This window comes from Equus przewalskii, chromosome 25, assembly GCF_037783145.1.
Source record: "Equus przewalskii isolate Varuska chromosome 25, EquPr2, whole genome shotgun sequence".
In the NCBI taxonomy this organism is placed as follows: domain Eukaryota; kingdom Metazoa; phylum Chordata; class Mammalia; order Perissodactyla; family Equidae; genus Equus; species Equus przewalskii.
This window is the reverse complement of record NC_091855.1, coordinates 33,608,588-33,622,160: the sequence shown is the minus strand read 5'-3', so window position 1 is coordinate 33,622,160 and position 13,573 is coordinate 33,608,588. Positions and strand designations below refer to the sequence as shown.

At 53.3% G+C, this 13,573-nt stretch overlaps 1 protein-coding gene across 18 annotated transcripts in view; it reads left to right on the top strand.

The window, feature by feature from the left end:
- The first annotated feature begins 155 nt into the window (after nt 1-155).
- Nucleotides 156-13,573, top strand: part of TTC7B (tetratricopeptide repeat domain 7B) — a 245,992-nt gene continuing 232,574 nt past the window's right edge. For 4 of the 18 annotated variants that reach the window (XM_070594411.1, XM_070594407.1, XM_070594404.1 and 1 more), the window contains exon 1: nt 156-359. In XM_070594411.1, the coding sequence (XP_070450512.1) occupies nt 239-359 (121 nt within the window). In that variant the 5' untranslated portion in view covers nt 156-238. The remainder of the gene's footprint in view (nt 360-13,573) is intronic. The other 14 variants (XM_070594414.1, XM_070594410.1, XM_070594405.1 and 11 more) reach the window with 8 other exon arrangements.

Here is a 13,573-nt window from a genome sequence, read left to right as displayed (position 1 = left end):
CCCCGCCTGCCGCTCCGGCCCTGGCCGGCAGGGGCCGCTCCTCGCGGCGCCCGGGGCCCCGCCGCCGCCGCCTCCCCGCCCCTTCCCCGGCCGGCGCTCCCGTTACGCCGCGGAGCCGGGAGCCCGAGCCCGAGCCCGCGGCGGCGGCGGCGGCGGGAGGCGGCGACGGAGGCGCCCGGGCGGCGGCGGCGGGGCCTGCGGGGCCTGCGGGCGGGCGGGCGGGCCCGGCCAGGCCGCGATGGCGACCAGGAAGGCGGGCTCGCGGCTCGAGACGGAGATCGAGCGCTGCCGCTCCGAGAGCCAGTGGGAGCGGATCCCCGAGCTCGTCAAGCAGCTGTCGGCCAAGCTCATCGCCAACGGTACGCGCCGGCCGCCGGCCTGGGCTGCGGGGGCGCCGCGGCCTCCGCCGGGCTGGGCCGGGTCCCCGGGCGCCGGGCGCGGGCAGGGGCGCGGTCGGGCCGCCAGGGCGCCACGGCGGGGGATGTGCGCGGGGCCGGGGCCTTGGGGACCCGGGGTCTTCGGATCACGCGGAGGGGGCGTGCAGCCGGCGAACGCCTGTGTCCGGCGTCCCAGAGTTCAGCCTGCAGGGCGGGCTTCGGTGGAGTCGGGGTCTCAAGGAGTCGGCTGCTGCACGGGGGTCCCAGGGGATCAGGGGCCGGCCTTGGGGTTCTAAGAAGTTGGAGGTGATGGAAGAAGGTGCTCCCTTAGGACATGGATGTGAATGGAGAGGGGATTCTCCCTGGTGTACTCAGGGAGTCAGGATGTATTTATACGGGTCCTGCGAATGGGGGTGTTGAACAGATACCCCTGGGAAATATGGTTTGTAAACATATGGCGTTCAAGGGGCTCCAAGTGGAGGCTCAGACTTGGGTGTGTGTGGGGTGGTGGTGGAAGGCAGGTCGAGATGTGTGTCTTGGGGTTCAGAGAGTAGGATGTCAAAGCTGTGGCCCAGGGAGGTCAGGTTTGGGAAAATAGGGGAAATAGAGTCACAGGGAGCCAGGTGGGAGAATAGTGTGCAGAGGTGAGAATGTGGTTGAAGGATGTTGGGAAATGGTGTTGGCTGGGTGAGGGACTTGTTGCCTAGAGGAGAAGGGGTCTGAGGGAGCCACTGAGTAGGACCTGGTGCCTGGAGTTAGTCTTTGACCTCATTGACTGAATTGGTTCTTGTACCCAGTGGAATCAAAATTGCATCCAAAATCCCATTTCAGAGCACAACTCCACGTGGCCTTATTTGTTTTGGAAGCAAGTATCGTTAATATTTGCTTGTCTTTTAGCGCCCGCCAAAACCGTGGGCACCAGTGGCCTGGCGAGAGGACAGAGGTTCTGTCTCAGTTCACCTCTGGGTCCCTGAGGCAGGGAGAGCACATGTTGGCTGAACAAATGAATGAATGAATGATACTCCTCTAAGAAAGGACATCTGCTCTATTTTCACCTGGAACTACCCAGAAATGGAGAGGGATGTCACATGTCCTCTTCAAGGATGGCTTATGTTTGTATTAGTGCCTTAAATGAGAACTTGGTTTTGCACACTCTCAACTATGGTACCTTGCTTTGGGCAGGTATTTCCTGGGCGGATGCAAGTGCCACGATCATCCTAGGGACGTGGAGGAAGCACAGACCTACCAGGGCTCAGCTTGGTGGAAAATGTTGACTCTTCTCAGTTAAGGCAGCATTTGAGGAAAAGGTGTTCAGTCCCCTGGGCCTCCATGGCAGCTTGACCTTGCCCTCCCTGTAAGGCTTACCAGCTTGTCCTCTTGTTTCTCCTGTTCTTACCTGCAGCATCTTCTCGTTTCTTCTTGGAGTTGGACAGTCCTGGGTCTACTTTGTCACTTCCCAGCTGTGTGCCTAGAATACCTTCTGTGCAGGTTGATGTTAGGATTAAATGGGTTCATTTGTGAGCCTGCTGGTTTTTTCCTTCAGAACCCACTTGTTTCCTGCTTTATTTACTCATTCATTCAACCAATATTTGGGTGCCCACCTGTGCCAGGCATAGAACAGTGGTGGACAGCACTGACCAAGCTCCTCCCCTCATGTACTTAACTTCTGCTGCGGAGACAACAAATATAGAAATCAATAAATCGGAGAGCTTCAGATGGGGAGAGGTGATTTAAACAAAACAGACGAAGTAATATGATTGAGAATGACAGGTAGGGGAGGAGGAATGACTCAAACTATGGTGGTCTCTGGATGAGAGGGTAGATGGGCTTTCAGTGGCATGGGCCCATCTTACTGACCGTCACAGCCCCACAAGGCTCCCTTCCCATGGTCTGGTCCCAGTGGCCTAAGCTGCTGTCATTAGTGGGGCTTGATGGGGAGTGGGTTGTGCGGGGCACTGTGGTCATGGGTCCTTGTGCAAGCCTGGTTTTGGGAAACTCAGGAGAGAGAGATTTCTGCCCCAGAATCCACATGGTGAGCAGTAGCCATTGATGGCAAAAGGTCCCTCAGACTTGGAAAGGTCAAAGAGATTGCTCAGGAAGGTAAAAAAATAAAGGAAAGAAACAAAACTGGAATTATTGTGGCTCCTCTTTGGGGTTCAGAGAAGTGTTTGAAGTCCCTTCCTTTGGCTGCTGGGGGCTCCCTTGGGCTGGCTCCCTTGGGACTTCCTCCTGGCTTTAGGGACACCAGCTCCTCCTTAGACCCTTTTGGGTGCACTGGACCTCAAGTTCTGGGCAGATTTGGCAAAATCCTTAAGCTAAAGCATTTGCTGCTTAGCATAGGGAAAGCGAGTTAATGTCATGTTTGTCATACTGAGACAGTTGCCTTGGAGGCAGCCACAGGCAGCAAAGAGCACAGTCTTTGGAACCAGCCAGATCGGTGCCTGAGTCCCAGACATGCCATTTCCGAACTCGGTGTCCTTGGCCAAATCCCTTAGCCACTCTGAGCCTCAGTTTCCTCATCTTAGAATGGGGATGAAAAGACTTACCTTGTAGGGGTTATTATGAGGATCAGAGGGGCTCATGACTCCCAGGGCTAGCCACAGAGCCCAACACCTTCATAGGCAGGCCCTTCATTCATTCATTCATTCGTTCCACAAATACTGAGTACTTGCTATGTGCTAGCCACTGTTTTAGGTAGGGGGATGTATCAGTGAACAAAAATGACAAACATCCCTGCCTTGATGAAGCCCGCCTTCTAGTGGGGAAGGGGCAGGGAGACAGATAGAAAATACAATCATTAAGTGAAGTTTACAGGATGTTTATGGTGGTCAGCGCTATCAGAAGAATAAAGCGGCGGCGGGGAGAAGTGCTCTGGGAGTGGGGTGGTCGGGGCACAGGAACTACTAGTTTGGATAGTGTGGCCGGGGAAGGCCTCATCGTGAAGGCGACATTTGAGATAAGACCTGCGGTGGTGGAGAAGCATTGTTCCAGGGAGGGGACTTCAAGGGCGGAGGCCTGATGAGGGCAGCGGGGTGGCAGGGCCAGATCACCGGGACGTCATAGGTCATTGTTAAGGCTGTGGCTTTTCTCTGTGTGAGATGGGAGCCGTGGGAGGGTTCCGAGCAGGCAGAGGACTCACTCATTCTTAGTGCTCCTACCTGCAGCCCACCCCCCCCCCCCCAGGAGCATTAGCTTCCTATGGGAAAGGAACATGGCCGTCCCTCCCATTAAGGACTCTGAATAATGGACACTTTCAGAGCATGCTGTTCCAGCCTGACTCCTTCGAGATAAATTGGTTTAGACGGTTTTGCCAAGAGGTGGATAAGGAAGAAAAGGGCAAATGTCAAGCAGAAAACAGAACCCAGAAATCCTTCTGCCTCATATCCCACCATTTTAATCCCTCCATCCAAAAAACCCAAAATGTGGGGCAACCAATGCCAGGTCCTGGTGAATTTCAGCAAGTGGATGATCACACAGCTGGGGGGATGGGAGAGCATTCCACTCACTTCTAGGCTCCTGCTGTCTGACATGTGGTCAGGGGACTAGCCACGTGGGCATCATCTGGGAGCATGTGAGGAATGCAGAGTCCCGGGCCCCACCCCAGACCTGCAGGGTCAGAATCAGCATCTTAAGGTGGCCAGGGGATTCATGGTGGCACAGGGAAGTCTGAGGTACCCTGGTCTGGAGCTCAGGTGGCAGCCTGAGGGGGTCAGAGGTTAAGATGGAGAATTGCATGTTGGCTTCTTGTTGGCTCACAGGTCAGTCCTGGCCCCTTGTGGGGCAGTACCAGCTACCCTTCCTCCCTGGAATGTCACCCTCCAGCCACCCAGTGGCGAGGTTTGCTGCTAGGTGAGAAAGTGCAGTGATCTGGCACCTGACCTTTAATTCAGACTCTACCTGTAGCTGCTGGGTGACCTGGAGCCCATTACTTAACCTCTCAGAGCCTGCATTTGCTCACTGGTGAGATAAGAGTTCATAATACCTACTCCGTTAGGGCGGCTGTGAGGATGAAGTGAGTTGACATATGTAATCTGTGGTACGTGGAAAAACTGATGCTCACCCTTTCCAGCGGACTCAGTATAACCCTGGGCAAGGCAGGCCACGTCCTGCGTGTCACCTGGCTGGGAAAAAACGAGTGGGAGACCTAGAAATGACACACCTGAGCGTGTGTCTGGTCAAGACTCCCACATATTTCATGACAGAAAGAGGCATTTTGGAGGCCTGCACCAGCCCTGCATCCGGCCACTCCCTTTCTGAGGCCGTGTCTGCCTCTCCTCCCTTCCCCCGCCTGTTAATCGTCTTAGGCAGCTCAGTTATTGAGCTCACTTAGGTAGGACACTTAGGCCCCAAATGGCAGTTTCTCCTTTAAGGGGTCATCACCCTTCTGATTAGGTATGATTCTGAGGCATTTTATTACCTCTTGGTAGGTAGAGAAATGGTACCTGAAACAAGAATATTTCTGGGGCAAAGTTTGGTCACAAAATGTATTTAGACCACTGAGTGGGAGGGAAGTTCTTGTGTTTGCCAGTAGCTGCTACTCCTGTTGTTGGCATGAAGGGGCACAGACGACTTTGTTGCCTGCAGCCGCGTGGCTTCCCCTTCTGGGCTCCTGGACTGTCGCCTGGTCTCACTCAGGCCTTTGGAGCCTTCCCAAAGAGGGAGAGTTACTGGTGGACCAGGGGCCCCCAGGCCAGCCCGAGGGGCTTCTCTGGAAAGAAGGCTGAGCTTTAACTGAGAGTCCGCCGTGGAGTGAGAAGGTGGCGCTGTTGTTTAGAATGGCTTCTCTGGATATTTCCGGGGTACCGCAGACTCCTGGGAGGCAAACTGTCCTCCGACAGTGGGGAAGGATACCAGTGAGACCTTGGTGACCCTCCACCCTGGCCTTCCCGGGGCAGCTGTCCTGCTTTCAAACACTCTGTTCTGCTGTCCTTTTGTCCACAAAGGTCACCCCTTTGTGGCAGACCATATGCCCTGGTTTTTGGATTCAAGATTCACTTATTCCGCGATAACATATTGATGGCGCTGAGCTGGGCCTTGGGGCTTGTGGTCACAGTAGTCAGGGCAGAAGGACTATGACCTTGTGGCTACACACAGTGGGGCCAGGACCGCTTCGCTTTTCCCCTGGCCTCCCGTTTGGAGGAATTTCAAGCTCCAAGGGGGAGGGAGGAGGATTCCTGACATTCATCCGCTTGATCAGCCAACCTTTCTAGCATGTTCTTTCCAGCATGTCCTCCTGTCACCTTGGCGCACCCCTTCCCCCTTGGCTAGTTTGGCCTCCTGGACCCTCTCACTCACCTTGCTGTTGTCTTTTCACCTGTGCTCATGCTTTTTGGCTCTGGGGTCCTCTCTGCAGGTCAGAAGCCTACGCGTCCATCAAGCTGTCCTTCCTTCACAGAAAAGGCTGTTTGCCTCAGAGAAGACAGCCATACGGTGTGAGAACCAGATGGGACCTGAGCCATCACATTGTGTAGCAGTTTTCAAGCTGTGCTGTTGAGGAACCCCTCTGGGAACATGCTCTCGGGGCCTGGTGGCTGGGTGGGCAGGCCTCACTCACTAGAGCGGTGACACTTTTCCTTAAGGTTTCCTTTGAAGGAAGGGCTAAGATGCTTTAAAAAACACTTTTGAAACCCACTGACCTAGTCCAGCTCCCATTTCACAGATGGCAAGACACGCAGAGAGTGGGAGGCGAGCAGCAGAAGCAAGTGGAGTCGGTCAGAGCCCTGGCCCGGAGTTCAGCTGCTTGAGCTCCAAGTGTGGTTCTGCTGTTTCCTAGCTAAGAGAGTCTCTTCCCCCTATGAACCTCCATGTGTAAAGTGGAGATGCACATCCAAAATCCCTTTTCTGAAACTGTTGGGACTAGATGAGTTTCAGAATGCAGAATTTTTCAGAATATGGTACATGTCCTGGACATTATGTGATACTCCCAATGGGGTCAGGGGTTGTACTTCATAATAAAACATGTCAATATTTCTGCATCAAGACATATGAGCAGTCATTGCAAAAGGGAAAGACTATAAATAGCCTCATGCTGCTTGAGTTGAGGTGTTGCTACCCAATAAGTCAACAACAACAAAAACCAGCTTTTGTTTTTTTAGAGAGTTCTGGATTTTGGAAATTATGGATAAGAGATTGTGAACCTGTAATAATAGTGCCAAACTTGCAGGGTGGTTGTAAAGATGCAATGAAGGAAAAAACCCCACTAAAAGTGTAGCACGTGGGTGCCTGCCCAGAGCAAGCCCTCCGTGGACATCAGCTGCCCTCTCCTGGGGTGGGTGTTATCATCTCCCATCTCTCATCTCTCAGGTCAGGGCTTTTCCCCCCCTGACGTCGCCTGTCTTGGCGTGTACCTTGTGTCCTCACCAAAGTGGTCAGCTGCTAGAGAACAGAGGGCCGTGGTTCTGCTTTAAACTTTTTTTAAAAAGATTTTATTTTTTCCTTTTTCTCCCCAAAGCCCCCTGGTACCTAGTTGTATATTCTTAGTTGTGGGTCCTTCTAGTTGTGGCATATGGGATGCCGCCTCAGCGTGGCCTGATGAGCTGTGCCATGTCCTCGCCCAGGATTCAACCGGTGAAACCCTGGGCCACTGCTGCGGAGCGCCCCAACTTAACCACTCAGCCACGGGTCTGGCTCCCTGCTTTAATCTTTAGTGAGCCCTTAGGCTCATAGTCTGTACTTGGTGTGCTGTGTTGAATTGTTTCACAGACTTTCACGAGTGGAGGCCTCTGAGCAACTGGAACAGGCCTAAGGGGGTAAGCGGAGGGCCTCCCGAAGTGGAAGGAGGGCCGAAGTGCAAGGGATGACTCTGCTCGGAAGCGGTGTCCCGCATGTAGTGGTGTTTACTTTTGGGGCTGGTGCTGTCAAGTGAATTGGGGCCAGCCAGAGGCTCCCTGATTGTCAACCCAGCATTCTCCCCCTCCACTCATTTTCCTCCTTGCCGGCCGAACCCAGATTTTCTTAAACTCTCAGCCTCTACAAGTGCCTCACGTTTCACTGTAGGTGGGCCCTGGCCCCAGGCGGTCTACTCCCTTGCCTGTGATTGGTTGAGGCTTGAGCATGTGACTTAGTTCCAGCCAATGAGACATCAGAGGCATTTGCGGTGGGAGGGGGACTTCTGAAAAAGATTTCTTCACGCTTAAGAGTGATGTACGTGCTTAGGAAGGAAGAAAAATGGTCTCTCTTTTTCCCCAAGCAATTGTTGTTCATGCTTTTGAGGCCTGGAGCTCCAGCCATCTTGTGGCCCTGAGTGCTCCCCGCCCCAGGAGTAAGGCTGACCCAGGGAGGGTAGTAGCACAGAGACTAGAAGAACGTGGTCCCTGATTACATCGCTGAGCTGCTGATGGCTGCACCCCAGAGTGGCCCTTCCCTGGACTTCCTGTTATGTGAGATAATAAATGCTTTCTTGTTGAAGCCACTTTGAGTCTTTATTTGCCACTGAAGGCATTCTAACTGGTAGACCTCCTCTCTTACCCGGAGCACCCCCAGCTGCCCAGCCAGCTCATGCTGGGCACTCCATCAGGAATGGCCTTTGCTCCTGATTCACCTTGACCTCACATGGGTGGATTCCTGCCCCTCTGGGTGACCTCATGCTTGGCAGATCGCAGAGGGTTGCAGGCTTTTGACTTGTGTGACAGCCAGTGTTTTCCATCTGAGAAGCCAGGAAGAGGGAAGAGGTTTTCTGTGACCTCTCAAAATCATTCCCAGTAGCCACCAAGATGCGATGAGCTGTGTTGGGCAGATGGGTTAGACGGGTGCCACTTAAAATATAAAGGGCAGCCACAAGCCACAGGAAACCTAACAGTGTGGCTAGAGCCCCTGCCACCCTCCGGGTTTCTCCTTGTTCACCAAGCGTAGTGGGTGGTGGAGGTGCCAGAACTAGGCAGAAGAGATGGTTTTTGGTCCTTTCAAAGGCTGCCAGACCTGGAGTCAGAGTCCCCAGGCATTTGCCCGCTGAGTGACCTTGTGCACATCCCTTGATCCTCTGAAACCTTAGTTTCCCTGACTTCATGGCCAGTAAGGAAGAAGAATGAATGAGCGTTTCTTGACCTTCTGTTGTGTGCTAGATTCTGGGCATGAACTTTTACATGGATCCTGATTAAAGATCACAACAGCTGCATGAGGAGTGGGGTCGGGGTCGTAATTCTCAATCATTCAGAGCCTAAGTAGACCGAGGCTTGGAGATGTTGGTTGAGCAGATTCTAGCTCACTTCTGACTCTGGTTCCATTATTCTTTCTGCTACACTAATGTTTTTCTAAACTTGTCACATCAAAGAGTCACCAAGCTGACCTGTTAGAACTAGATTTCAGGGCCACTGCTGGTGATTCAGATACAGCAGGTCTGGGGCAGGGTCCCATCTTGACAAGCTCCTGAGTGATGCTGATGCTGCCAGTCCAGAACATGCCCCAAGTAGCGCTGGACTAAGGGAGCCTGGACGTTATGGATTCCCAGACCCCTTCTCTGGAGGGTGTGATTCTCTCGGTCCAAGATGGGGGCTGGAAATCTGCATTTTAAAATCGAGTCTTGGGTGATGCGTGTGATCAGGCAGGTCTGGAAGCCCCAGCCCTCAACCACGGTCCTTAGCATGTGCCCAGCACCTGCTGTGTGTGGGGCCCTGCAACAGAAGCAATAGAGTGAGCAGCTCAGCAGCCACAGGCGGCTTACACTCAACCTCTGGGTGGCTGATTCACCTGGGGGCTGGTTAGCAACTCAGATTCCAAGGCTGGGCCCAAGCTTCTGCTTCAGGAGGTCTCAGTGGGGTTGGGATTCAGGGAGCAGCATGGTTAGTTGGCGCCCAGGTGAGCGTGGTGCAGGGAGTTCCAGGACCAGACGTTAGACGTGATTGTCCAAATGGCAGGACATAATGTCACCCTGCAGCCTGAAGAGAAGAATGACAGCATCACTTACAAGACTACCAGGTGCAGCTGGGTTACTGGGGGACTGAAGGCAGGGTGGGCTTAGGTGGCAGTGGGTAAGGCCTGGCAGAGTGCGGGAGGAGGGTCTTGGGTGGAGCGGTGGCTTTAGAGTGCCGGCTTGTCCTAGTTGGCCTGAGATTTTGCCAGTTTTAGCACAGAGAGTCCCTTGTCCTGGGAACCACCTCAGTCCTGGGCAGTGGGGTCATAGTTCTCCCTGTTAGGTGGAGGGAGGTATTTTAGCGAAGGGGCAGGGACCCCTGGTGCAGGGGAAAACAGAGGGCTGTGCCCTGTTAGACCCGGGTTCAGATTGCGGGTCTGACACTTACTGCTCCTCTGTCTTGGGTGAGCTCCTTCACTTCCCTGAGCCTCACTCGTTATCTCAAATGTTGTTTTGAGGCGTAGGTGAGATAATGCAGTTTCCAGCACCAGCATCATCCAAAGCAGCCTGACCGAAGCAGGAGTATTGTGTGTGGAAGGAGGGTAGAAAGTTCCAGATCCTCAGTCCTTTTCAAGGGGCAGAGGAAGCAGGCAGGAGGATAATGATAATAGCAGTGCCAGCAAAGATGTGCAGGGGCTGGTTCCTCCTGTTCTGAATTGTAGCTGAGGCCTGAGGCCGCCGACAAACAGTATTAGCTGGGTCACAGAACTAGTAAATGTGGACTGCAGCTTCAACCCGGGCCTGACAGGCTCCACAGCCCTCCTCCTCCAGCCCTCACTCAGCACTGGGGTGGGATAGGATGGTGGGATGATAAGGGATAGGATGCGGGGGTGCCGTGATGTGTAGTGGGCACACAAAGCTGAATGAGATCCTTGGGTTGTCAGCTCCCGGAGGGCAGGGCTTTCTGCTGCTTTGTTCATTGCTATAGCCCATGCAGCAGTAACGTTTCTGACACACAGTAGGTACTCAGTTGTTAAATGAACAACCTGGCCTCTGCCCTTGAGGAGTTAACTTGGATTCATTTACTCATCTAACACCTACTGAGCACTACTGTGTGCCAGCCCCTGTCCTGAGGACCTGGGATGCAGCGATGCCTAAGACCATCCCTATGCACAAGTCTAGAATATAGAGACTTGGCACACATGTGGTCAGGGCTGGGAGCGGTGGAGGGACAAGGGCTGCAGAGGCCCAGGGGAGGGAGTGTCCACCCAAGGCGTGGTCCCACATCTAAGACTCTTGGTGTCGTCCCTAGGGTGACTGAGGCTGGGGCCGGCCTGGGGCTCTGGGTGAGTTCTGGCTGATGGTCGCTGTTCAGGCTGACTGAATGCCCTCAACCTTGTCTTCCTGTGTCTCTTGTCAACTGCAGGGTGGACACTTGCTGTGTGGCCCTTCCCAGGGAGGGGTTCCGGTCCCCTCCACTGCCCCTCCTTGTCCCTCTTCTCTCCTCACATACAGGCTGGCTCAGCCCCTTGGCTGTGAGGCCTGGCTCCCCTGAGGACCTGCCCTCTCTGCCCTTGCAGCTTCTAAGTCTAACAGGAAGCAGTGTTTTCTCTCAAGTTAGTCAGGCTTGGAGGAGTGTCCTCAGTGAGGTGGTACTGCTGGGGCTGCCAAGCCCAGGGGCCTTTTGGTAAATGCCACTTTCCTTTCCCTGCCCCACTAGGCCAAGGGAGTCAGCTGTCTCCACTGAGTCTTGGGCTGGGAGGCCTGGGAAAGTGGTTCTCTCAGGCCCTTCACAGCTGCCCCACACCCTGCAGTGACCTCCTCTGCCCCTGCCCCACCACACACGCCAGTTGTGTCCAGTCTCCCTTCTGCCTGAATCTCACTTGGAGAAGTCCTACCTCACTTGGAGAAATTCCTCAGGCCCAGCCTGGACCTTACTTGCTTCTGACACTCTTCTGAGTGTCCCTGGTGGTCTTTCCACACTGCCATGCCAGGGCTCTGTGGTACTTGTCTCCCTTCAGCCCATACTTCTTGAGGGTGGGGGCTGGACTGGGGCTTTGAAGCTCCAAAAGATGCTTGTTGACTGTGTGGGTGTACATTTAACTTGTCTGTGTGGAGCTGGCTTCCTGAGAGAGCCATTTCCAAGCCTTCTGGGCTGGCCTGATAACATCCCCCTGCCCCTTAGAGTCACTTCCTGCCCTGCTGAGCTCTGGGGACGGGCCAAACCAACTCCAAGCCAATGACTTTCAAGTTACTTTTCTTTTCCTAGGCTAGGTTTCTGTAGGAGAATTTGTGTATGTGTGTGTGTGTGTGTGTGTGTGTGTGTGTGTGTGTGAGAGAGAGAGAGAGAGAGAGAGAGAGAGAGAGAGAGAGAGACTAATTTACTCGTCTATTCTGCCAACGCAGTGGAAGCATTGTCTTCTGTTCCCACATTTTACTCTCCCATCCTGTCCTTTCAGCTCCTGCATTGTGTGTGGACATGGGGAGGAGGCTTTGGCACGAAGCCTGGACTCCGACTACCAGGATTTTCCCAGAATATCATTTCTGCCGACTTCTTTAGAGCTCCTTAGTCTTTAACTTTTGCCATCTTTGCCTTTCATTCAAGAGTTCCAAATATCCAGGCCTCCTGAACTGGGCCACAGTTTAAACAGAGTGGAAGGGGCAGTTATGGGGCCCTGAGGTTGAAATGGGAATGTCTGCATCTGCGTCAACAGTCGAGCCCCAACTACGTGCCAGGCACCCTGAGTGGGGGAGGAGCTGAGTCTCCAGAGATGAAGGTGCTTGGTTGGGCCCTGCCCATGAAGGAGGGACATAATTACTGATGGTTCATTCCAGAAGTATGTGTGGAATACCGCCTGTGTGCTGGGTCCTGGGGATAGAGCGTGGATGTGAGAGTGGCAGGGCAGAGGTTAGAGCTAGGGTAAGAAATTACGAGGATTTTGGCTCTCACTTTGGGTGGGAGGGGCCATTGGAGGGTTTTGAGGGGAGGGGTGACATGATATGACTTACACTTTAGAACAGGTATGGGGACAACTAATCTATATTTTCTGGTCGAGGTGTGTGCCCTTGTCTTCTCCATCCTGCTGCTTGGCGATGCCCCTACCCTGGTTAGTCCCAGCTCTCTGCCCGCCTGTGTGCTGCTGGACGAAACCCTCAGCCGTGCTGACCACTCTACAGCCAATGACCTAAAGGCACGGCCTCTTTCCAGTATGTTTGTGTTCCCACTTTCGAAAACGTCTGTTTCACATGTTCCTTTTTCTTCTTAGACCTTTATATCCTCTGAATGCCGTCCTCCAACTCCTAACTCGTGACGTTGTCTCAAACTTTATGGAAGAAATAGAAACAGTTAGGAAACCTTCTCATTTCCTGCCACCAAGTCTACACGCTTTGGTCCTGTCACTCTATCTCAGGCTCTGGTTCCTTTCAAAGGCCGGCAGCCCTTCGGCTCATGCCTTCTCAGGACTTGCCTACTGCAGTCATCTCTTTGCTCTCCCGGATTGGTTCTCTGTCTGCCCCTCTCCTGGGTCATTCCCATTAGGATACACAGATGCCCTAGACTTTCCTGTTACGTATAACCTTCCTTAACCCCACACTGAGGTCTAATTACTGTCTCACTTCCGTGTCCCTTTCAGGAAAGCCTCTTCAAAGAATCGTCATCTTCTTAGCCCAGGGCTTGTATCCTCTGAACGCCCCTGGGACTTCTCATGTCAAGGTCACCCTTTGATGTTGCCTACATGTTTCCAGATCTAACGGTTATATTTGTGCTCTTCTCTTCCTTCATATTCCAGCTGCTTTTAACCCACTTCACCACTCCTTCTTTCCAGAAACTTCCTAATCTTGGTTTCTGTAACAGACACGGTCCTGGTTTCTCTTCCCTGGTCCTTCCCATTCAGTCTCCTCCAGCTTTGATCTGGACCTCCATCCGCTGACTTGATTTCTCGGGTATCAGATGTCACTGAGCTTGGTCAAAACAGAACTGTTGGTTTTATTCCTCCTCACCTCAGTAAATGGCAAAATGGTACCACTGTTTGCTCCCTGTGCAATCTGAAACGTGGGGTTTATCTGTCATCCCTCTCCTTTCCTTATCCCTCAGGCATTAGTTTCCTATTGCTGCTATAACACATTAAAACAATGTAAACTTGTTCTTTTACAGTTTTGGAGGTCAGAAGTTAAAATAGGTCTCACTGGGCCACAATCAAGTGACAACAGGGCTGGCTCCTTCTGGAGGCTCTAGGAGGACGTCTGCGTCCTTGTCTTCAGCTTCTCCAGGCTGCCTGCCTTCCCTGGCTCGGCCCCTCCTCCGTCTTTGAAGCCAGCAGTTCAGCTTCCTCCAGTCTCTCTCCCTGTGACTATGACCCCTGCCCACAGCTCCTCCTCTGACTCTGACCCGTCTACTTCCCTCTTCTAA